Source organism: Cervus elaphus, chromosome 11 (genome assembly GCF_910594005.1).
Source record: "Cervus elaphus chromosome 11, mCerEla1.1, whole genome shotgun sequence".
Classification (NCBI taxonomy): Eukaryota; Metazoa; Chordata; class Mammalia; order Artiodactyla; family Cervidae; genus Cervus; species Cervus elaphus.
This window is the reverse complement of record NC_057825.1, coordinates 14,156,949-14,179,840: the sequence shown is the minus strand read 5'-3', so window position 1 is coordinate 14,179,840 and position 22,892 is coordinate 14,156,949. Positions and strand designations below refer to the sequence as shown.

Here is a 22,892-nt window from a genome sequence, read left to right as displayed (position 1 = left end):
ACCAGAAATGTCTCCAGACATTGCAAAATGTTCCCTGTGGGACAAAATTACCTCCAATTAAGAACAATTGTCCTGGAAGCTCTAGTAACTCAGCTGGTGAATAATCCACCTGCAATGCAGGAGACCCCAGTTCAATTCTTGGGTGGGGAAGATCCCCTGGAGGAGGGATAGCCTACCAACTCCAGTATTCTTGGGCTTCCCTTGTGGCTCAGCTGGTAAAGAATCTGCCTGCAATGCAGGAGACCTGGGTTCTACCCCTGGGTTGGGAAGATCCCCTGGAGGAGGGCATGGCAACCCACTCCTGTATTCTCACCTGGAGAATCCGCATGGACAGAGGAACCTGGTGGGCTGCAGTCCATGGGCTCACAAAGAGCTGGACACAACTAAGTGACTAAACACAGACACAGCACAGTCCCAGAGGAAGCAGGAGCCGAGGGAGGGGAGGGACAGGGCCCAAAGCTGCCGTCAGAAATTGTCTGTCCTCCAGCACAGTCACCAGCCTCTCACTGCCCCCTCCACGCTTCTCCCTCCCCCCGACCTGGGCTCCCGGAGTGCCAGGAGAACCTCCACTAAGTCAGTGCAGGGCTGAGGGTTTCCAGCTGAGTGGTGGAAAGAAAGAGCTTGTGTTAGGGGAAGAGACCTCCTCCCCCTCTCCCATCTCGGTGTGATCAGGCCATGAGGGACTGCTAGGCTGGGCCCGGGGCTTACCTGAGCTGGGATCTGGGTAGAAGGTGCTGGGTAGGGGAGGGGAAGCTGACCTGCGTGAGTTCTTATTCACAAACAGGCCCTGAAATCAAAGCATCCCAGCCAGCAGAAATGGGATTGAAACTCATCCTGACCCTTGGTCCAGGGGAGTGAGGGGGTCAAGGGCTGCCCTCCCGGCCCGGGGGCCAGGCCAGAGCCGAACAGCCCAAAGCCTCGCCTCCATTCTGTCCACATGCTCTGTCTCTGAGGGAGCCCAGGATGCAGGGAGTGTGGTGAGGGAGGGTGGGGGTGGGAGGGTGACAAAGGGGAGGGAAGTGTGTACACACACCGTCAACCATGTGCAGCCAGACAAGCTTCTATAATGCATGTCTGGCCTCCCTATCTGGCCTGTTTCATTGCTCTGCTGGCTCCCCGTGACCCTCGGGGTCAAGTCTACAGCCTCTGGTCCGCCCTTCCAGGACACCAATCCACCCCACCTCCCATGACTCCCAAATCCACCTCTCTTCTGAGCCTGGAATGCCCATCTCCTGTGCACCGGCAGTGACTTCCATGCTGCTGTAACTCCTATTCATGCATTGGCGCCCCTTTGGTCATCACAGCCTCCAGGAAGCCTTCCCAGCTCCAGCGACTGACTGCCTCAGGGCACTGGTGGCATCTGTCACTCCAGGGTGCAGCTGACTCTGTGTGTGAAGTTGGGCCATTCCCCCAGAAGCCTCAGACCCAGAACAGAAAGCTGGTGACTAGTGAGCATTTGTTGAAGGAAGGAGGGAGTGGGGAAGGGATTAAAATTAACATGTTTTTAGAAAAGCAAGACAGGAAACAAATGGGCAGAGCTGGGGTGAGAGAGGAGTAGCCTGTCCTTCTGGCCGATGTGGCAGGACAGACTGACCCCACAGGCCTCCGGGGAGAAGCCGGGAACATTTCTTTGCACTGAGACTCCTGGAAAGCTTCCCCGAGGGGCAGGGGCTTGGGTACAGCCTGGCTTTGCTGACAGGCCCCTTTCTGACTTGTCCCTTGATGCTGCCAACAGGCAGGACAGGGGTTCAGGGGGTGGGGAGCTTTCAGGAGGGCATTCTGCGGCCCACCCAGCATTTTGGGTATCACCAGCCATCAGCGGATCCCAGATTCCTTGGTTATAACCTCAGAGCTGAGACACTCTGTCCAGGCCAGTGGTTTTCCAACTGCGTCTGAGAAGATGCCCAGAGGGTGCCAAACAGGAGAGACCCCAGTTGCCCTAACACGGCTCTGCCCAGAGCAGCTCGCTTTCACCTGGAGTAAAGCGTGGGGTTTACCTGATATTTTTTTATCATTTGAAATGAAGGTTCTGTAGTTCAGGCAGTCTAGAAAGAATCCTCCTCCTTCTGGAGCAGATAAGACCAGGGAGGGCTTAGAGAGGAGTGCAATGACAGGGCCATGTCGATTTCCTGGCCCTTCCCACCGCAGAACCACAGGGCCCTCTGCTGAAAGCATAAACATATGAGTGAATGAACAGGAATCTGGACGCAGGCTTTGTTTGGTAATGTGGGATGACAGCAAAGGACACTTGGTTTCTGGGGCAAGAGGTGGGGGACGGGGAAGAGGAACTTCTCCAAAGCGGGAAGCAGAGCTGGGTGGCCCGTTCCTGCGAACTTATTCTACATGATACCAGCCTGCGTCTGGAGCTGTTCAAAGACCCTGCACAGAGTTCCGGTTTTAGCCAGAGTAGCACTGGGTAAAGAATTGGAATCTCAAGGTTCAAGCTCCAACGCCTCCACTTACTCGCTGTGTTGACCTTGGCCAAGTCAACCCTCTCTTGAGACTCAGTTTCTTCCTCAACAAAGTGGGGCTCACAACACTCCCCTGCCCCTCTGTGGTGTGAGGGGTAAATGAGAGCATAGAGTCGGCGTTGAACAATTCCTGGGGGGGGGGCCTCAGATTCTTCCTTATCTGTGAACTTGAGGAAGTTCACCGTCTAAGGTTTGCATCCCACCTATGCCCTTTACTAGCTGGGCTACTTGGGGCAAATTTTGTAGCCTCTATGTCTCAGCTTTCTCATCCATAAATGGGAATAAGAGTAGCACCTGCCTGCCTCACAGGATGTAATGAGTTAATACGTGTAAAGCACCAAGAATAGGTCTGCCTAAGGGTTTGCTATCAATATTTGTGCTCAAGTAACAGCAGAGGTCTTGCAGAGGAGCGATCCCAGAAATGGAATACCAGAATAAATAAGATAATGAATGAATGAATGCAAGGAAAATTCGGGTTCTCCCAGGGAATGCCCTGTGGTCCTAATTCAGCCCAGTCCTCACCCACCGGTGGTGTCTTCCAGTGGTTCCTCTTATCTGGGAGCCCCCTACCCCTCCCTCTCTCTGGCTCCCTATCTCTGGGCCTCTCCCCGAATTTTTCTGCAAGCAGACGAGGTAGATTCCATTTCGCCCCTAGATGACTTTGGGTGATAAAGAAGTAACTTCAGCCTCCTTGAATCGAATCTTCTCTCCAGAATGTGTAACAAACCTGGAAATTGGAATTGCCCTGGAGCTGATTATTCTAGGAGGGCACCTCCTGGCATTAAAACTAAATTAGATCAAGGTACCTCTGTTATTAGCAAAATAATTCCCTGCGATTAGAGAATGCAGCTATGAATCCTGATGGCAGATGAACTTCAGGTGACTTACTTGAGACAAATAACTGTGCAAAAATCACAGGCTCATCTAATCACTTTTCCATAGCGTCGCAGTCGGGTAATTATGCTAATGGCTATAAGAAATCACCTTTTGTGGTCTGGGATTGGGAGGGCTGGAGACAGAAGTGTGTGTGGCGGATATTACATGCTCCAAGCTGGAGAGGTTGGGAGCCACGCTTGGTTCCAAAACTGGTCCTTTCTGGGGAGCTGATTTGGTCTCTTGTCGATTGGAAAGGAAAGCCATTACACAGTCAGGATGGCAGTGGCTTCATTGTCCGTCTCTTTTCAGGTCATCTTCATATGAGAAATTGAATTTGTCTAAGTTCCACTGGTGGGCATGATAATTCCAAGAAGCAATTTAAATGATGAAAGCTCGGTACTTTGTTAATTCTATTCACACACGTGCATTTGTGCCCTGGCACTGATTTAGGCACGGCATGGGGAATGCCAACATTCTGGTATCTGGTGTTTTCTGAACACAGTCTCTTGTCCCATTAGCCACTTAAGAGAGGCAGTATTGTCCCCATTTTAGAGACGAAGGAACAGAAGCTCAGAGACAAACAATGACTCACCAGAGGTGCTGCTGCTAATAGCCAGAGGAGATGACCACTTCCTTCCACCTAGAGAGGTCTGATGGCTTTCTGCAAGTGTGGACATGGTACACAGGGGAGGGAACTATAGGTAGAGAAACAGTTGATCAAAAACCCCAGAGGTGGGAGATTAAATGTGGGGGGCGGGTGTGTTCAAGGCTGGGAGATGGGGTTGGGAGAGTCACTGAAGATCAGACAAGAGAGGGTCCCAAATGACCAATTGATTGTTGGACAATGGGGAGCCACGGCAGGTGTTTGAGCAAGGGCAGGATAAGGGGGACTCTGAGAAGTACCTGGGCCACAGCATGGGGGACCCCTCCGTGGGCCACTGGTAGGGAGGGCATCAGAAGGGGATGAGGTAAATTAACAGATAACTTTTTAGTATATCACAAATACAGCATAGGACACATACTAAAAAATTATTCATTGTTTATTTGAAAGTCACATTTAATTGACTGTTTTGTATTTCATCTGGCAATCCTATCCCCAGCTGGGTTCTGGGCACCAGATGTTTCTTCTTCCTGGTATGACTTCCCCACTGGACCCGCAGCCTGGCGAACTCCTATGCACCCTTTGAGGCCCCATGTTCCCAATTACTGCTGTGGCAACATTTATCAGACACTATTATCATTACTTTCTTATGTCATCATTCTAATATCTGTCTTTCCTCTCAGCAGCCAGCCTTACTTCTGACTGCACAAGAAAAAAAAAAGAAGGCCAGGACTCTGTCTAGATCCTGACACTCTCCCCACCCCAAATTGCCTCCAATTTCTGCTTCTGTCTCAGGAGGAGTTGGCCTCCGCTCCTGAGACCCTGCTCGGAGACCCGTACTCCGCTGCCTAGAATACGGCTCACCTTTCTCACTGGCAGCTTCAAAGTCACAGTCTCTTCTGGGTCATTCCCATCAGCCGGGACACACAGCAAGTTCTCCTAGGCACAGGGCGGGTTCCCTAGGCAGCAGGCTCTGAGACATATTAGGGTGTAGGAGGTCCAGCAGGGCCTGCTGGTGGAAGGGCCTGGGCAGAGCAGGAGAGGGAGAAGTTGAGTGACTACATAGTCTGAGAGCAGATCTCAGCCCCCCTGTGGAGGGCTGGGAAGGCCCTGGAGTGGGGCTGGCCCTCCAGAACTGTCCTGAGTAGTGTCAAGGGGCTGGGAGTTTATGTACCTGGGGTGACTGGCCACTAGACAGGAAGGAAGGGCACCCTGGGAAGGGGCGTCACCTCCAGGGTGGTGGCTCATTTCAGCAGAGGCCACCCCCAAAGAGGGCCCTCTTGCAGGAGCCTCCTCACACCTGGGGGAGTGAGGCCTCTCTTCTCAAAGGGGGGATGTGTTGCAAATCATAGTGTCCACCCCTGCCCAACCCAAACTGTTTCTCTTTACAGTCACCCAATCTCATGTCTTCCCTCTGAAGAGCTATCTACACCGTTCCTCACTCCCAGTCAACCCTCCTCTGACTATGCTTTTTGCAGCGTCCAGGCTGCACCCTTTAAATTTATGTTTTTTCCCCCAGATGGAGGGATTTTTGTAAAATTCAAGCATTGGCTGTCCCTCCCCTACTTAATGGACGTGACTTTGAGCAAACTCCAGGAGATGGTGAAGGACAGGGAAGCCTGGCATGCTGTAGTCCATGGGGTTGCAAAGAGTTGGACACAACTGAGCAACTGAACAACTCCTACTTAAGACCTCCCAGGAGCTGCCTGAAGTCACTGCTTCTGGGCTTGGTGGTGCTCAGGGCTGCCCCCGACCCAGCCCTGCCCCCGCCCCATTTCCCACCCCCCTGCAAGCTGCTTGATCAGAACCCCTCTCTTGCTGGGCCAGGCTGGCTCAGACGGCCATGCTTTGGCAGAAGCTGTTTCCTCTCCACCTGGTTAACTTCTCTCTCTGCTCCGTTAAGACACTCTCAGAAGTCATCTCCTTGGAAGACTTTCCCATGGCCTCCCCTCTGGCCCGTGAGGCTGGCATCAGGCCCCCCACGGTCACTCACCAGCCTCAGTCATGAGCACATGGGCTCAGCACCCAGAGATGCTCCACAGGCCCAGGCAGTGTTGTTGCCTGTCTCTTACTCTGCACATGACAGCAGCCCACTGTTCTGTTGATATGTGCCCTCAGCACCAAGCCCAGAGCCGGGCACAGAGGGAGACCCAGGGACATGGACTCTGGCACTCAGGGAATCTGAGATCCGCAGGGGTGGGTGTGAGGAAACTGACAGAATCAAAGGCAGAATCAAAGCATTGGGGGCTGATTAAACTCAGGCGGGGCTGCACCCACCCCACTCCCCAGACAGGCTTGTCCTGGGAACCAGAGCTCCTCCTGTTCAGTGTAAATCACTGTCTGACTGCAGCTGCATTCTCTCTGTGTATTTGATTTGCAAACACCTCTGAGCTGGAAGCGAGGTTCGCACGTTTTACTACTAATCTTCTGTGACCCTGAGGGCCCTGCACACACTGGATCAGAGCTTTGTTGTGCTCCCCTCTCTCCCTCTCCATTCATGTCATCCTTGCCCTGGGGGTGCCTGTGGACCTGGGTGTTCATTCTAGTGATACCTCAGTCTCTGCGGTTTTGAATCTCACGTCCATCATTGAGTGAGTTCCCATCACCCCAGTAAGCAATTGTCATCGGTTAGTTTGCTTGAGTATAAAATGGTGGTGTGGCCTTATAGGTTATATGTGCTCAGTTTGCTATGCGACCCTTTGGAGGTGTAGCCCGCCAGGCTTCTCTGTCCACGGGATCTATCGGGCAAGACTAATAGAGCAGGTTGCCATTTCCTCCTCCAGGAGATCCTCTGACCCAGGGATCGAACCTGCATCTCTTGTGTCTCCTGCATTGCAAGTGGATTCTTTACCACTGAGCCATCAGGGAAGCCTATGGAGATTTGGAGCCAGACAGACATGAGTGCAAGGACAGGCATTGTATTTCCATGCTGTGTGATGTTCTGCCAGTTGCTTAAACTCTCTGAGCATCCTCAGAGGCGGCTGTGAGAATCAATCGAGTGAATACACAAAGCATCTGGCAAAGTACTCCCGCTTGTGTGCATGTCAGTGTGAAGAGGTGTAGAAATTTCTGACAGTGAACAGCTCTCAACAATGATAAATAGAATCCAGTGCCGGAGGTGTGCAAGTAGACTTGGGTTCACTCATTCATTCAACAAACACTCATGGAGCATCTACTATGTGCCAAGGCCTTTGCTAGAGGTGAGGAGTGAGTGAAGCTTGCTCAGTCGTGTCCGACTCTTTGTGACCCCATGGACTATTCGGTTCACGGAATTCTCCAGGCCAGAATACTGGAGTGGGTAGCCTTTCCCTTCTCCAAGGGATCTTTCCAACCCAGGAATCGAACCCAGGCCTTGCACTGCAGGCAGATTCTTTACCAGCTGAGCTACGAAGGGATACAATAATGAATAAAACCAGGTATGATCCCTGTGCTCAGGGACATCCAGCCCTGGGAGGGCGATACATTCATCCAGTGGTCACATAATGGAGGTACAGTCACCAACTTCAATAACTACCAGGAAGGACAGTGACTTGTGCCAGGGAAGTATAGCGTGCAGAACCTGAAAAGGCTTCCCTGGGGCTGGGGAACCAAGGCTGCCATGAGAAGCAATAACCGAGGCCAGGATGGGAGGGGACAGAGGAAAGTGGTCCAGAGCGGGGAGCCTTGGGTGTGTAAAAGGTGCATAATGGGAAGGAACATCACATATTTGGGGACCTGGAAGCTGACTGGGGGGCTAAAGGCAGAGAGGGAGAGGGGAGACAGCAAGGAGGGAGATGGAGGAGAGAGCAGGGCCGGACCACCCAGGGCCCGGTAGGCCACATGAAGGCATCAAGAAATCACTGAAAGCTTCCAAGCAGGGGTGGGATGGTGGTGGATAGGATTGGATCTGAGCTTTGAAAACCTCAGAGGGCAGACCTGTGGGGAGAGGGCAATGGGGAGAGGGCCCAGGTGGAGGAAGGGAACCAGTTCAATTCTTTCCGAAGTTCAGGCAAGAGATGACAGCCAGCATTTGGACTAGCCTGGAAATAACCATTTGGGAATCACCAGCACAAGGACAGCGTTGAAGCCAGGGGCCTGGATGCAGCTGAAATTGCCCATGAAAGAGAGTCTGGAAGGATAAGAGGGAAGCAGACAATTTCCAACTGCAGCTTTTGTAGCCTAGTAACGTGAGGCAGCCAAGGAGAGGAAGACGTGACCAAAGAGCTAGGAGAAAAGCTGGGAGAGGATGGTGAGATGGAAGGGACCAGAGGGTGAAGTCTGGCCAAGAGGTCAGGTGAGATCAAGATAGACGGGTGTCCTTTGGAGTCACCATCAGGGAGGTCATCAGTGACCTCCCTGAGAAGCACCAGGATGCCAGACCTTAAGCCAGATGGGATTCCTGCCGCATGTGGCCATTTTCATGGGACTAGGCGCCAACAACAGCTAATGTCCATGTCATCAGGATAACATGATATTGTCTAGTGTGATCTGGATCAAAAAGGATCAGCTTATTAGTTCAGAAAATCTCATCTGAACCCATGAAATGCACAGCATTGCTTTTTTCCGGTGACCACATAGTCCTGTTGACTTCATATACTTGTTTGCTTATACAACATGTAACACTGGCCAACTCATCTTCCGGTGTCTGGACTATAAGCAATCTGCCAGCCTGTACTTTGCCTTGATGGAAGCTCCCGACAAGTGGACATATGTGGGTTTTGCATACAGAGTAAAGACACATTTGGTAAATCGCCTTAGACGCGTCCCTGGGGAAGGTGCTACAGGCTCCGTCGCCCCTACAGATGGAAGCTGGCAAGGAAAAGACAGGTCCAGATTGGGATCCCTGGGCCACGTGTGAAAACAGATTGGAGGGGGTCGGAGTGGATGTGGGGGGCCTGGGAGGGGTGGGTGGTTCTGAAATGCTGCACAGACCCATACCCTGAGGTAGGACAGAGGGGAGGAAGGACCACGCGAAGCATTGACTCAGAGCACACGTCTGACTCTTCCATCTTCTGGGTCAGCCTGCAGGTGCATGTTTTTGTTCAGAACTGGAGAACATCACCCAGGCATTTCTTTTACCAGCTCCCCACTTTCCTAGGAACCAAACTGGGTCCCTTCCACCCTACCCTCCAAATATCTCCTTTTTGGTCAATATTCCCATAATCACTACCTGTTCCAAATCTGGGGCAATGCATTTGGTCTCTATTACCTCGGTCAGTTTTAAATGAAATCAACCCCAAATATTCACTGGAAGAACTGATGCTGAAGCTGAAGCTCCAATACTTCGGCCACCTGATGCGAAGAGCCGACTTATTGGAAAAGACTCTGATGCTGGGAAAGATTGAGGGCAGGAGGAGAAGGGGGAGCAGCAGAGGATGAGATGGTCAAATAGCATCACCAACTCAATGGACATGAATTTGAGCAAACTCGGTGAGACAATAGAGGAAAGCGGAGCCTGGCGTGCTGCAGTCCTTGGGCTTGCAAAGAGTTGGACACGACTGAGCAAGTGAAAAACAACATCTCACTGAATCTTTGCAAAAATCCCTTGCAATAAGCCCTAGTCCTATCCTGGTTGTGCAGAAACTGAGCTGAGAGGGATGTAATAGCCTACCCTTGCTCAGACAACTGGCAAATGGCTCAGCCTGGATGTGAACCCTCTCTCTCTGACCCCAAAAGTCACAATAGCTCCATGAAGACCAAGCAGTCAATCTATATATTGGGATTGCTTTCCTTCTGAGAGTTTAGCACGACCTCTTTTATTTCTGGGTATCTGGATCCACTTACCCCTGGTAACATTCAACAGATGTTTCTGGGCCTGGGTGGGAGGCCTGCAGTGGTCGCTTAGACAGGGATAATAACCCTGAGGAGTTCACAGTCAGCTGAAGGAGACGGATTCATACACGGGAGCAACAATCCATAATGTGATTAACAAGGATAGTGGGGGGGCGTGGGTGGGGGGGGTGGGTGCGTGCATGGCATGGGAACCCTCTGCCTGGGAGTCCTGAAATGCCCAGAACTGGATTGTAATAGGAGAAAAAGACCTTGCCCCAGCAGAGATGGGGGAGGACTGGGCATTCCAGGAACAGTGAACAGTTTATGAAGGCATGTCAGAGGTTGGGGATTTGGGAGACCTGATTGCATGGTGATACTTGAGTGAAGGAGTCTCAGCTGGCTGGAACTAGGGTGTGAAGGGCCCCAGTGGAGACTGGGGGGTAGGCTGTTCGTGTTCTTAAGCTTTACTGAGCATGTCACCGTGAGTTAGGCTTTGTGTTGAGCACTCACAGACATGATGACCACGTCACTTAAATAAGGAAACTGAAGTTCAGAGCCGGAGTGGATTTTATATTTTATATCATCATGCTTGCCCTGTATCTTTGAAAATGTTCTGAAAAGTCGAGGAAACACATGTTCCTCTTCACTCGATCAAGAAATAAAATCTTACCAATCGAGGTGATGGCTTTTCCCGTCATCCTTCACATCTCCCTTGTCCCCAAGAGGTAAACACTTCCTGAATGGTTTCTGTGTCATTCATCTGAATTTCCTTATACTTTTAGCACATGGATGCATTCCCAGCAACAGAGAGTATCATTTTGTTTTTAATGTTTTAGAACTCTGCGTGAGTGAATTACACAACTTGATCTTCTGCAGCTTGCTTCCTATTCCACCACTTATGATGATTCATAAAGGAATTTCTAGTCATTTTCACTGCAGAGTAGACTTTCACTACCCTGTCTACAATTTGTTTAAGCATTTTGTCCACTGATGAGGCTGTTTTAGATTCCTTACTAGGATAATGCAGTTGCAATGAGCAAGTTCTCCAGAGTTATCCCAGAAGCCAAGTCTTTGGGTCACTGGGGTTCAAGAATCATTTCTAGATATTGTCAAATTGTCCTCCAGAGAGGTAGTACCCATTCCCCTCTACCAGCAGTGTATCAGAGTTGTCTGTGCTGTACAATATCTTCATCAACACTTTCTGCCGTCCTCCCCTTCTCTTTTTGCCAGTCTCACCAGTATGAAATGGCACTTCCTGTGGTTCTGTTTTGCATTTCCTTGATTGAGTGAGGCTGAATCTCTTTGGTATTAGACATTAATGTTTCTCCTTCTTAGAATTGCCTGTTTATGTTTTTGTTTCAGTTTTCTCTTGTCTGTTTAGAAAATCGACTTGTAGATCTCTAGTTATCATGTTTCACATGTCTTCTTTTGATAAACAGAAGTTATGCTCTTTAATTAAATGTATCTTTTTCTTGATAGCTTGTGCTTTTTGAATCTTTAAGAAATCTTTCCCTACTAAAAAGTTTTTGCATTTAAGTTTTTAATCCACCTGGAATTGATCTTGCTTTATGCATGGTGTGAGGTAGGGATTCCATCTAATTTTCTTCCAACATGGATGTCCAATCGCTCCATAAAAAATGTTTATAGAAAAGTCCACTCTTTCCAAGTGGCTTGCAGTACCACTCTGCCACAGATGAAGTTCTTTACATGTGTCTGTGTTTGTAGCCTCTGTTCTAGCCATTGGACTATTTATCTATCCCTGGGCTAATATCATATGGTCTAGTTGTACCTTTTTAGACCCTTAGCACCTCCTTGAATTCAAAGAGCTAGTAGCTTCCCCGGAGCAGATCCATTTCTTATTCATCCTTATGTCTCTCTCATCGTTCATTACATAAACATCCATATCATGCTTTTGTTGGCAAAGGCCTTCTCACACTCAATCTCTTGGGCTCCCCTTATGTAGAAGAGGAAACCGAGGTACAGAGGTGAAGATCTGCCAAGGTCACACAGCCAGAAGGTGTTCTTATAGGGTTGTGGAGTCGCCCTGTCCATCTATCCATCCCATTTTGCCCAGGCTCTGAAGACCTCCACCTGATCCTCCAGCTTAGCTCATCTGGGGCAGGATTTTCACTTTTCCTTCCTCTCAGCAAGTCGATCCTGAGGGATGTGCGTATGTGTGTGTGTGTGTGTGCGCGCGCGCCCCGGCGAAATCCCACTTCCGGGAGGCTCTTCCCAGTCCTGGAGACCAGTAGGGAGAGTGAGACCTAGGGTGGGCATTTTCTGGGAAGTCTGAGGCCTGGAGTCTGCAGGAAGGAAGACCGGCGGGGTTTCGGAGTCGATCTAGTAGAGAGCCCTGTCCCTGGGCGTGCCCTTGGGACCGGGAGCCGCCTTCGGAGAGGACGCTGGCTTCTCCCAGGAATTAGAAGCTTCCTCCCGCCCTCCCGCCTCCCGAGGCAGGAATGCGAAGGATCAGCTTTCAGCCGAGCCGCGGCTGCCGTTCCGGGGAGCTCCCGGTGCAGGCCTTTCCTGAGCTGTCGAATTAACTGGTTCTGTCTGTCCAACTGGGAGAGCAGCTCTTGCTAAAAATAGCGCCCAGCCCAGCGCGACCTGCGCTCGCCGGCAGCCCGGCCGCGACAGTCCCAGGAGCCCGGGGAGCCCCGCACCAGGAGTCCCCACCCCGGGGCCTGGCCCAGGTCCCACCCCCGAAGCCGAGGCCGAGGCCCCGGGGCACAGCGCTGTCCCTACAGGTGCCGCGGAGGGTGGAAGGCCCGCGGGCCGAGGAGCTGCCGAAGCCGTCCGGGATGGGAGCCGGCGGCGCGGCCTCCCACTCGCTCGCCTGGGCCTCCCTGCCGCTGCTGGGGCCTCCCGCCGGCGCCCTCTGCGAGGACACGCTTTGCTGCCGAGGTAAGACCGGGCCGGCTGCCGGCGCGCCCCTCGCTCTTCCCAGGCACTTGTTGGAGCCTCTTTCTCTTTCCCTACCTGGATCCGCGGCGGGGGAAGAGGGGCTGGGGGCGGGGGGGACTGCGAAAACAGGCGTGGGAACCCGAGCAGGGCTTGGGGAGAAGAATCAGGCGCTCTCTGCAGACTCACCTTTGATTTGAAAAAAGTCGCAGTCTCGCCACCACGTTCGAAAAGCTCTTCCCTCCCTTTGGCCTCAGTCTTCCTATCTGGAAAATGGGACAATAAAACCGTCCCGCTTTAAATTTGACTGTGACCCCGAGAGAAGTTGGGGAACCTGTTGAAACGAATCGCAAGCACATTCTGGAGATGTTTGCCCCAACTCTGCTGGGATTGAGAATTTGTTGGTGGGAGGGCTGGACGTCCCTTCCCTGTGACACAACCCCCTCCGCCCCCCCCACCCCCGACCCCACCCCGCCTCTCCTGGACCTCTGGACCTAGCATCAGTCCATGGCCACTGCGGGTGGAGATCGAAGGGAGGCGCACAGCAGAGTTTAAGGGGTCAACCCAGGCGCGAAGATCCTTGCGGGAGAGGAGGGTGAAGAGTAAAAGAGGGGTGGGTCGCAGCCCACTCCTCAGTCTGGTATCCGCATGGTGCTCGGGCTAAAGCTGGGATTAATTCCGGTGAACACCGGCCACACAGAGGGCCTCCGCAGGCTAGCCTGAGCCCCGGGAGGGGAGTAGGGGGTGTGGCCAGACCCAGATCGCGGGTGCAAGGTGGTGTGGGATGGGAGGGGGCGTGTGGCCCGGCCTCGATCCCGGGCCAAAGTGGGCACAAGGGGCTTGTGCGGAGAGCGGAGGGGATCGGCCCTGCCCAGTCCGGCCGGGGGCGGGTGGTAGTAGCGGGGTAGATTAGCCAAACAGGTGCGCCCCCGCCCCTCCCCTCCCCGCCTCCGCTGGGTCCAGGCCTGGCGGGCGGAGCTGCGGGTGACGGGGCCTGCGATTGGCGGGGCTGGGCCGGCCGAGTGGCCGGGGGAGCCCGGGAGTCAGAGCACCGCGGTGCAGGCGGAGGCGCGGGGCCGGCCGGAGCGCGCTACCGCGGGGCCCGCCGCTTGCCTGGCCGGCTCCGCTCCTCTCGGCCTGGCGGACGCTACGGAAACTTTCCTGGGCTCCAAGACCCCGCGACCTCGCCACCTCGCGACTCCACTCTGCGCTGCTCGGGCTCCGGTGCCTTTGGGATGGCGGAGCCCAGAGCCCAGGCCGGCGAGTAGAGGTAAGAGCTAGGCACCCCCGAGTCGGTATGAGGGGGGTTTCCGGGGGCCTAGAGGGATCGGGGCTTGGAAGGGATCCGGGGACCCTGATAGGAAGTGTGGTGGTGCCTGACTGAGGAGTGGGCTGCGGCTTTGCTTTTCCTACCCCTCTTCTACGCTACAGCCCCCTATGCCGCGAGGACATTTGCGTGGTGCAAAGGTCTTTATAAACTTTTCGTGCGCCTGCCTAGACCGCTGGGTCCCTGGGAGAGTACGGCGCGGTGTTAACAAGGGGTGTTGCAAGAAAAGCACCCCAGCTGGAGGGGGTTGACTGGCGGGTTTCTGCAGCCTCCCAACCCCAACGCTTCCAAGTGGTCGCCCCAAACCTCGGCCCTTCTTCAGTTCCCCTCTGGAGACTGATGACTGGGCAGCCTCTTCTCTCTGCCCAGAGCCAGGCATCCCGGGGCACCCAAGTTTGGGGTGTTGTTTTGTTCAACCAGTAGCCACTCCTCAGTTTTCGGGGGGGGGGGGGCGGAGTTATTGAAGTGAGATTTCTTTTCTGTTTCCTGGGCTGCCCTGGAACACCACCCTCCAGAAAACATCTTGAGCAAGCAGAGTGGGAACAGGGACCAAAGCCATCTAGGATCCAGTCCCCAGCCTGGTGGGAATCACTGTGGGCTTTTCTGGTTTCTGAATGGTCCGTTCTCTCCAGGTGTCACGCTGTCTGGCTTGAGTCATATGGATACTGAGCTTCTCCTCTCCTGCCCTCTTCTTCTATGTAAGGGAGAAATTAATTTTGATTTGAATTTAATTTTGACTGAGGATGACTAGGTAGGTTGCTTGTCATCTATGAGGGTCATCCTTTTTAATGATCATCATTATTGCTTTTCAATGTCAAAGCCAAATGCCTTTCTATTTTCTTGACCTGAGATGGTCCACTTCAGTGTTAAAAAAACATACCAAACACAAGCTTTGGAGCCCAGAGAACCTGGGTTCAGACCCCAGCCTGGCCATTCATCCACTGTGTGTCTTTGGGCCGGCTTCCTAACCTCTCTGAGCTCAAAGTTTCCACTCCTGGAGGGTATGGTGAGGCTTTTGTGAGGTTAGGCATGGAAGGCATCTGACTTAAAGGACAAGAGCTTTGGATTGCCAGTCTGCGTCCTGGAACTTGGGCCTTCTTGCTGCCAGAGTGACCCAGATCCTTTGTGACTCAGTTTCCTCTTCTCTCAAAAGTCAGTGTGGACTGCTTTCTCACACGCTCTTAACTAGTCCTTTTGAGAAAAGTACACAGATGCGTATACCACCCCCCCAAAGCATATGATTTCAGTGGGTTTGTAGGCCTCAGATTTAAGACAGCCCCATCCATCCCCATCCTTGTCATGAATTATTTGGAAGATATAAGGCCTTCTGTCTATCACGATCTCCTCCCACCCCTCTTGAATGCTTGGTAATGGCTGTAAATATCAGGGAAGCAAATGCACTAATTAACCAGCACGTGGGGAGAGGGGTTGACGTGCAGAATCTGGCCAAAGTCACCTTCAAGATCATCCACCCGCTCCATCCCCATTCTGCTTTCTCCAAGCTGCATCTCCACCTGGTGAGCATCTAGTCTTTTTTGCTGGACTCCTTGAGTGGCAGCCCACCAGGCAGCTGGTTTCATGATTGGGCAACTCCAGTCTGTTCAGAAATTCTTCCTGTTTGGAGTAGAAGTCTGTGTCCCTGTTACTTCTACCCACTGGTTCTAGTACAAGCCTTCAGGCATCTCTTATTGGCTCAATTATTCACTGTGGTCCCCTGGTGTCTGCATTCTGTTCCTTCCCGGAGGCGTTCAACACACCGAACTGAATCTGGCAATGATCATAACACCATTTATTGAGTGTTTGTTATATGCTGGACCCAGTACTGAGCATTTTACACGTACTATTTCCATATAAGACAGCCCCATGAGGTGGATTCTTTTCTTATGCTCATTTTGCAAATGAAGAAACACAATTAGAGAGGTTAAGAGATCCACCCAAGGTCACACAACCTGTAAGGAGCTGGGCTACAGCCCAAAGCCAGCATCTGCCTTTAGAACCTGTGCCTCCACTGCTACTTCTGTCCTGTGCTGCCTGTGGGCCCACGAACGTGTGTGTGTGTGTGTGTGTGTGTGTGTGTCTCAGCCTGTGGTGTTTGCTGGCAGTGCTTTTATCCCGCTCACCTGCTTGTTGTTGTTCTTTAGTCGCTAAGTCATGTCTGACTCTTTGCGACCCCATGGACTGCAGCACGCCAGGCTTCCCGGTCCTTCACCATCTCCCGGAGTTTGCTCTAACTCATACCCATTGAGTTGGTGATGCCATCCAACCATCTCGTCCTCTGTTGTCCCCTTCCCCTCCTACCCTCAATCTTTCCCAGCATCAGGGTCTTTTCCAATGAGTCAGCTCTTCGAGTCAGGTGGCCAAAGTATTGGAACTTCAGCCTCAGCATCAGACCTTCAAATGAATATTCAGAGTTTATTTCCTTTAGAATTGACTGGTTTGATCTCCTAGCGTCTTTTAACTCACCTGGGGTCCCTGTTAAAAATGCAGATCCGTCACCTCTGCTCCAGACCCAGGAATCTGCACTTTTTAAAATTCCCCAGACCATTCTTGAACACACCACAGTTTGAGAACCACAGCCCTGAGGTATACTTAGGGAGAGAATGTGGGGCATGGGTTCCAAGAGATCTGAATTCAAGGCTTCTTTTAAAAATTAATTATTTATTTGTTTGTCTGCACTGGGTCTTAGTTGAGGCACGTGGGATCTTCGATCACTGTGGTGGGATGCAAGTTTTCTTCAGTTGCATCATGGGAAATCTGGTTCCCTGACCAGAGATCCAACCCTGGCCCCCTGCATTGGGATCATGGAGTCTTAGCCATTTGACCACCAAGGAAGTCTCCTTAATTCAAGTCTTGGCTTCACTCCCCTGAGCTGGTTACTTTCCCTTCCTGGGACATGATGTTACACCCACTGGGGTGGGGAGTGGGGAGGATGACTGCTCTCTGTGATGGGCTGTGGAAGTCTCCTGTGTGGATGTCACACATTATGGGGCAGGCTCTCAGAGGACAGAAGTACCCTGAAAAGGCCTCTCCCGAGACAGTGGATATGCATGGCCACGTGCCTTTGGCTCCTAGGAGGCCCTGAGTGCCATTCCCAACCCCACTGCCACCCCCATCCCTCCAGACATTGAGCCTCTGCTTTCTAGAAGGATTGGGAGATGTTGGATGAAGCCCAGGTGCACAAATTTCTCAGCCTGGGAGGTGGGGACCTTGGACAGGTGGGTAGGACTCGCTCCACACACACCCCCTTCCTCTTCCACGGCCTCACGATGGCCTCTGATCTCCTCTGATACAGGAGGTTCTGTTCTCTAACTTCTGGAGGAGGGGAGTTGGGGGGGGCGCCATATGTACATTGGAGTTTTTTTAATTATTATTTTAATAAAAAATTCTTTGGCCACACCCTGTGGTATGTGAAACATTAGTTCCCAGACCAGGGATTGAACTTCCACCTCCTGCTTTGGAAGGCAGAGTCTTAACCACTGGGCCACTGGGAAAGCCCTACATTGGGGTTTTAAATTCACTGGAGAGCCATCCTTTCCCCTGGAGGGCTACTCTGCTGGTCCGTGGGCAGGTCTGGGGAAACAGCTGACCTGCTGCTGACTGGCCAGGGCTGGGGCCAGGAGGTGTGAGGGGTAAAGCAACCGCCTGCCTGGGCCTTGGCCGAGTCCCTCTCCCAGTCTCCTAGCTCTGCTGGACACAGAGCCCTTGTTCCGCTTGATCCTTTTTGATCTCCTGAAAACACTGAATTAGTAAACACGAATTTTACAGACGAGGTCATTGGACCCCAGGAAGCTGCAGTGATGGGTCCAAAGCTCTCCTGTCTGTGTGTGGGGGCGGAGGTGGTAAGGTCAGAACTTGAACCCAGGCTACTTGACGATAGCACAGGTGTTTTCTGCACTGTATCCCATGCTTCATTATTTTCTGCCCCACCTGTTTGGGGCTTTGATGCCAGAGTCTTTGACTGGGCCACCATGGGGCTGTGTGATCCTGAGCAGGGCTGGTCATCCCTTAAAACTTTGGTTTCCTTGTCTGTAATGGGTGGGTGGGGGTGTGTTTAGCCCAACCTTGACATTCACAGGTTACACTTTTTTCCTGCGTTTCTGGGGGCAGACTTGGGGTTCATGATGGGCGCAGGGCGTGGGTGAGTTGTTGGGTGGGGTTGGAGGGCAGAGTGCTGCACTGGGCTTGTTATGAAACCAGTCAAAAGGGCTTTTGTGGGCTCAGTGTCCAGGGCCTTCAGGGAGCGGGGCTGGGAGTGGGGCAGCAGGAAGATGCCCAGGGATGGGTGAGGTGGCTGACTCTGAACAGTGCAGGAGGGTGATGGTGGGAATGACTGGGCGTTGTGGATGGGGGCTGAGGGGGAGCACGGGGCTCTGAGATTGATCCAGCAGCATCCCTCTCTCAGCCCAGGACAACCTTGGCTGAGAGACCAAGAGAAGATCATAGTCTCTCTCTCTCTTTTTTTGGCTGTGACACAAGGTATATGGGATCTTAGTTCCCCAACCATGGATCGAACCCATGCCCCCTGCATTGGAAATGCAGAGTCTTAACCACTGGGCCACTAGGGAAGTCCCTGAGAACATCATAGTCTCTTATCCTCCACTTGAGCCACTACCGTCTCTCCATGGGGCATCCCCAGCCTTCCCTTGAGTCCAGCCCCTCTCAGCTGGAGTCTGTGTTGGGACTGAGGGGTTTCCAATCGCCTGCTTTCCATGCCCAGGGCCGGCCCCCCGCTTTCTGGCTTCCTAAAGCAGGCCCTTGTCAACTGCAGCCTCTGCCAGCCTCCTGCTCTCAGCTTCTCCTCCATCGTGCATCTCCTTCCCTTCCTGGGGGCGGATCCCTGTCCCCCACCCATGAGATCAAACCCGTAACTCCCTGGCCTGGCCATCAAGGCTCCACGCCCACCCCAGCTTCCCTCCCTGCCTCTTCTCCCTCTGTTCTTCAAGCTGTCTGCTTCCCGGTCTCCGTCTGTGGCTCCTGTATGGTCTTCTCTTTCGGCCACTGCTTCATTGCCCAAATTCTAACTGCCCCTCGAGGTCTGGCACAAATGTCACTTCCACTCGATCTCATCACTAAGGGGTAGCTGTCCCGCTGTGCGGTCCTGGCTTGCAGCTCTTATCAGCTGCCTCGCTTTACACATTGTCATCGGCTTGTCTGTCTCCCGAGATGGCTTCTGAACTTCTTGAGGGCAAGGCCCTCTGTCTCTCATCTGGGTGCCCATGGAGTGGGTGGGGCTGGATGAGGGCCTTTCTTGGTCTGGTAAATGCTCATAAAGCCTTGTAGAGTCAGACACTGGCTTGTAACTGGGCTTGGTTTTTATGCTCTTGGCTCAGAGCTTTTGCCTGCATCCTACTCCCTGGGGCGAACAGGTGGGGGTCCTGTCTGTCTGTGCTCTGGGCTAAGCCGGCTCTAGCTGAGAGATGCACAGAGGCTTTTTGGAGAGGCTTTTCTGCCTCCTTTGGCTTGTTCTTGATCTGCTATTTAAGAAAGTCTATTCTGGCTTTGTGGCATCAAAGACAGAGAGGCCCAGAACCAGGCCTGAAAAGGGTACCTTGTCAGCTCCCGCCCCTGCAGGCTGCACTGCAGGTCTCAGAGGAGCATAGCCAAGATGCACCTGATTCTCTGGAACTTAGAAGAGTTTGTCAACGATTTCCAAAGGGCCCGCGAGGTCCTGGGGATTGTGTTGGCGGCCCTGAGACATGGTTCCAGAGGCACCCGGGGATCCCGTGACTCTTCTAGCGCTGCAGAGACTGTCTTTGTGTTGAGCAAGGGTCATTGAGCCAGGAGGGGGGCTCTCCATGATGACGGGTCCCCATTCAGAATGAGGCTTTTTTCCCTTGAAACTCTTGCTTCCTTGCTAGCATCATTTGCAGAGCATGGTCATAGGTGGTGGGAGGTGGGCAAGGTGGACCCGAGGGGAAGAGATTTTGGTCAACACCCACAGAGCCAGGCCACATGACCAGGGAGGAGCTCTGTGTCCCCAGGTAAGAAGTCTCCATCTCCTTGTGGGTCACAGTGGCTATTAAAGACCCATCTTGGAGTAGGGTCCAAGGGATGCTGATGGTGCTGGGGGGAGAGAAGCGAGATTGGTGATGGTTTGGCTTTAGGTTCAGATGCTGCCGAAGTCCCTTGCCTGGTTAGAAGCCGGCAAGGGCCCTTGAAGTCCTGTCGCTCCCAGCGTGCCCTTGTTACTGAGTGTCCTGCTCACTTTTGTTTTCTCCGTTCACTGGTCTCCACCCCGTCCTCTACCCCTGGACCGAGCTATCCTAGCACGGGTGCCTTAGAGCTGACTCTTCTAGGCCGTCCTAGGCCCCACCTCCTCAGAGAGGGTGGGGGTAAACGAATGGGTAAATGAGCCAATTCCCCTCTCAGCAGCTTTGGTGACCCTGTCTGTCACCGGCTGGAGAAGATGTGACAACTGAGCCCACCAGGAAACGGCTGTCTGATGGGGGCAGGGGGACCCAGCCAGACATAATGGAAGCTGGCGCTGGCTGGAGTCAGGATCTGGGAGCCTTTCCCGTCCATCAAAGCTGGCGCTGCTTCCGGGAGGAGAGAATTCCCAAAGGCTCCGCCAGGCCCCCTGATAGGGATCTGCTGGGTGTATGTGAGGGATTTGTTTTTCGGTCAGGATGTGGGAAGTTAAAAATAGGCCTCCTAATCCCCTGGGTTCGTGTCAGACTTGAGGCTGTGCAGGGCCCTTTGGCTCCATTATCTCACTCGAGTGGCTTGGCAGCGGCTGACGTGGGTAGAGCTCGCACTGCCCGCTTTATAAGGGAGCACGTGGAGGCATGCGCCCGAGTTCTGCTTGAGGCTGAACCCAGTGTTTGGTGGCAGAACCTAGGTCTGTTCCCTGGCCCCCTAATGCCTGCGTTCTTTATTCTTGCCAGGAGCCCAGTTGAAGTCTAAAGTGAACAGGCGGCAGGAAGGCAGGGGTTGGTTGAAACGATAGGGATAGGTTATTAAGAGACGCTTCCCTGATGGCCCAACAGTAAAGAATCTGCCTGCCAAGCAGCAGATACAAGTTTGATCCCTGGGTCAGGAAGATCCCCTGGAGAAGGAAATGGCAACCCACTGCAGTATTCTTACCTGGGAAATCCCATGGACAGAGGAGCTTGGCGGGCTGTAGTCCCTGGGATCGCGAAAGAGTCAGACACAACTTAGCGACTAACCAACAACAGCTAAGTGAAGCAGCAAGGAAGGCTCAGGATGGACCAAGGCCCCAGGCGCTGGGGAGCAGCGGGGGATGGATCAAGGCCCCAGGCGTTGGGGAGCAGGGGGGGATGGATCAAGGCCCCAGGCGTTGGGGAGCAGGGGGGATGGATCAAGGCCCCAGGCGTTGGGGAGCAGGGGGGGATGGATCAAGGCCCCAGGCGTTGGGGAGCAGGGGGGATGGATCAAGGCCCCAGGCATTGGGGAGCAGCGGGGGGTGGATCAAGGCCCCAGGCGTTGGGGAGCAGGGGGGGGATGGATCAAGGCCCCAGGCGTTCGGGAGCACTGGGAGGCTGTAAGTGCTGAAGCAGGGGTTTGAGGGGAGGTGGGGTAGCGATGAGAGTGAGGCAGAAAAGCACCATCAGGACCCCAGATCGAACCCCTTGCAGGTCATAATAAAGGGTGTGAACCTGATGCTGTAGGCAATGGGGAGCTGTCAGGGATTCCAGAGCACAGCAGTTACCGCTTATTAAAAGCACAGTGCGATGGTGTGCCCCTCTGGCTTTGCTACCTGTATCCTTTTATGGTGTTTGGTAGAGCAGATTTGGGGAAGAGGGTTTTTTTATTTTTTGGCCACACCATGTGGCATGCAGGATCTTAGTTCACCTGGCCAGGGATGGAACCCACGCTCCCTGCAGTGGAAGCGTAGAGTCTTAATCACTGGATGACCAAGGAAGTCCCGGTAGAGCAGATTTTTAGTTTGATCCTTCTTTATCCAGAAGACACCCTGCCCCTCCCCAGCTCTCCATCTGGAACCTGGTGCCATAGAGGAGTGGGAACCCCATATTCTGCTGCCTCTGGGATCCAGGATAAAGTCTGTCTGGGCTTCTTGGCTTCCTCCTGTTTTTAATCTCATTCGCCCGCTTGTCTGCCTGTCTGTCCTCGCCGTGGTGGGAGGAATTAAGGGAGAGGGAGGAGGCGGTGACTGAAGTTGGCGGAAGGTGCTTCTGTCCCGGCCTGATTCATTGAAACTTTGACAGGCTGGGCGAGTGCCTCCTGGCCCCTGGCAAGCTCTCAGACCACCAGGCTCTCCTTCCACACATTTTAGTGCCTTTTGTCCTCTAACCCATACCTTTATTGGCTCTTTGCTTCTTCCTCGGGTAGAGGGAGACCTTGGTGGGCAGGATGGGAAGCAAACCAGCTCTCTCAGAGCATTGGAAACCCGTCATCCACCCATGAGTTGGGCAGACAGAGGCCTGGGTTTGTTGGGACTTGAATGCAGATCTCCAGCCCTGTCCTGGCTGCATCACTGCCCTGCTTTTCAGAGCCACTCTGCTTCTGGGTTCCAAGCGCAGGGGTTCCCAGCTCTCCATGAATCTTGGTTCTGCAGCCTGGGCTCCTCCTGGGGCTGGGAGCCAGCTGTGCTGAGCCTACGGGTTCCCGGACAGGGCTCTTGGCGTCGGCGTCGGCTGAGTCACACAGATGAGATCACTGCTCACCTCGGGATGGGGGAGGATGCCAAGGTTTGGGAACTTTCACTCTGAGCCACTTGTCGATTTTGTGTGTGTATACATGTAAGAAAAACAAACCTGTGGGTTTGGACTTTGTACCTGGCCCGTGAACTGCACTTTCTGGACTGTGCCATCTCTCAGATTCCAGGAGACTGGATCTGTGTCCAGAGCTTGAACCCAGTGTTAGTGTTTGTTCTGCCCCACCCTGGCTGTATGTGAGGGGCAGCACCTTCGTGGGCTGTAGTAATCATTCCTAGCAGCTCACACTTTCTATGAGTACTTCCTATGAGCCAGGGTCTGGGCTCAAG

General features: G+C 53.2%; 1 protein-coding gene across 3 annotated transcripts in view; it reads left to right on the top strand.

Moving 5' to 3' along the window:
- Positions 1–22,892, top strand: part of LOC122702944 (DAB2 interacting protein) — a 210,125-nt gene that overhangs the window by 13,401 nt on the left and 173,832 nt on the right. The window contains exon 1 of one of the 3 annotated variants that reach the window (XM_043916954.1): positions 11,976–12,603. The exons of 1 other annotated variant lie outside the window; for it this stretch is intronic. In XM_043916954.1, coding sequence (XP_043772889.1) covers positions 12,501–12,603 — 103 coding nt within the window. In that variant the 5' untranslated portion in view covers positions 11,976–12,500. Of the gene's footprint in view, positions 1–11,975; positions 12,604–13,662; positions 13,871–22,892 lie in introns of those variants that run through there. One more of the 3 variants, XM_043916959.1, reaches the window with a different exon arrangement.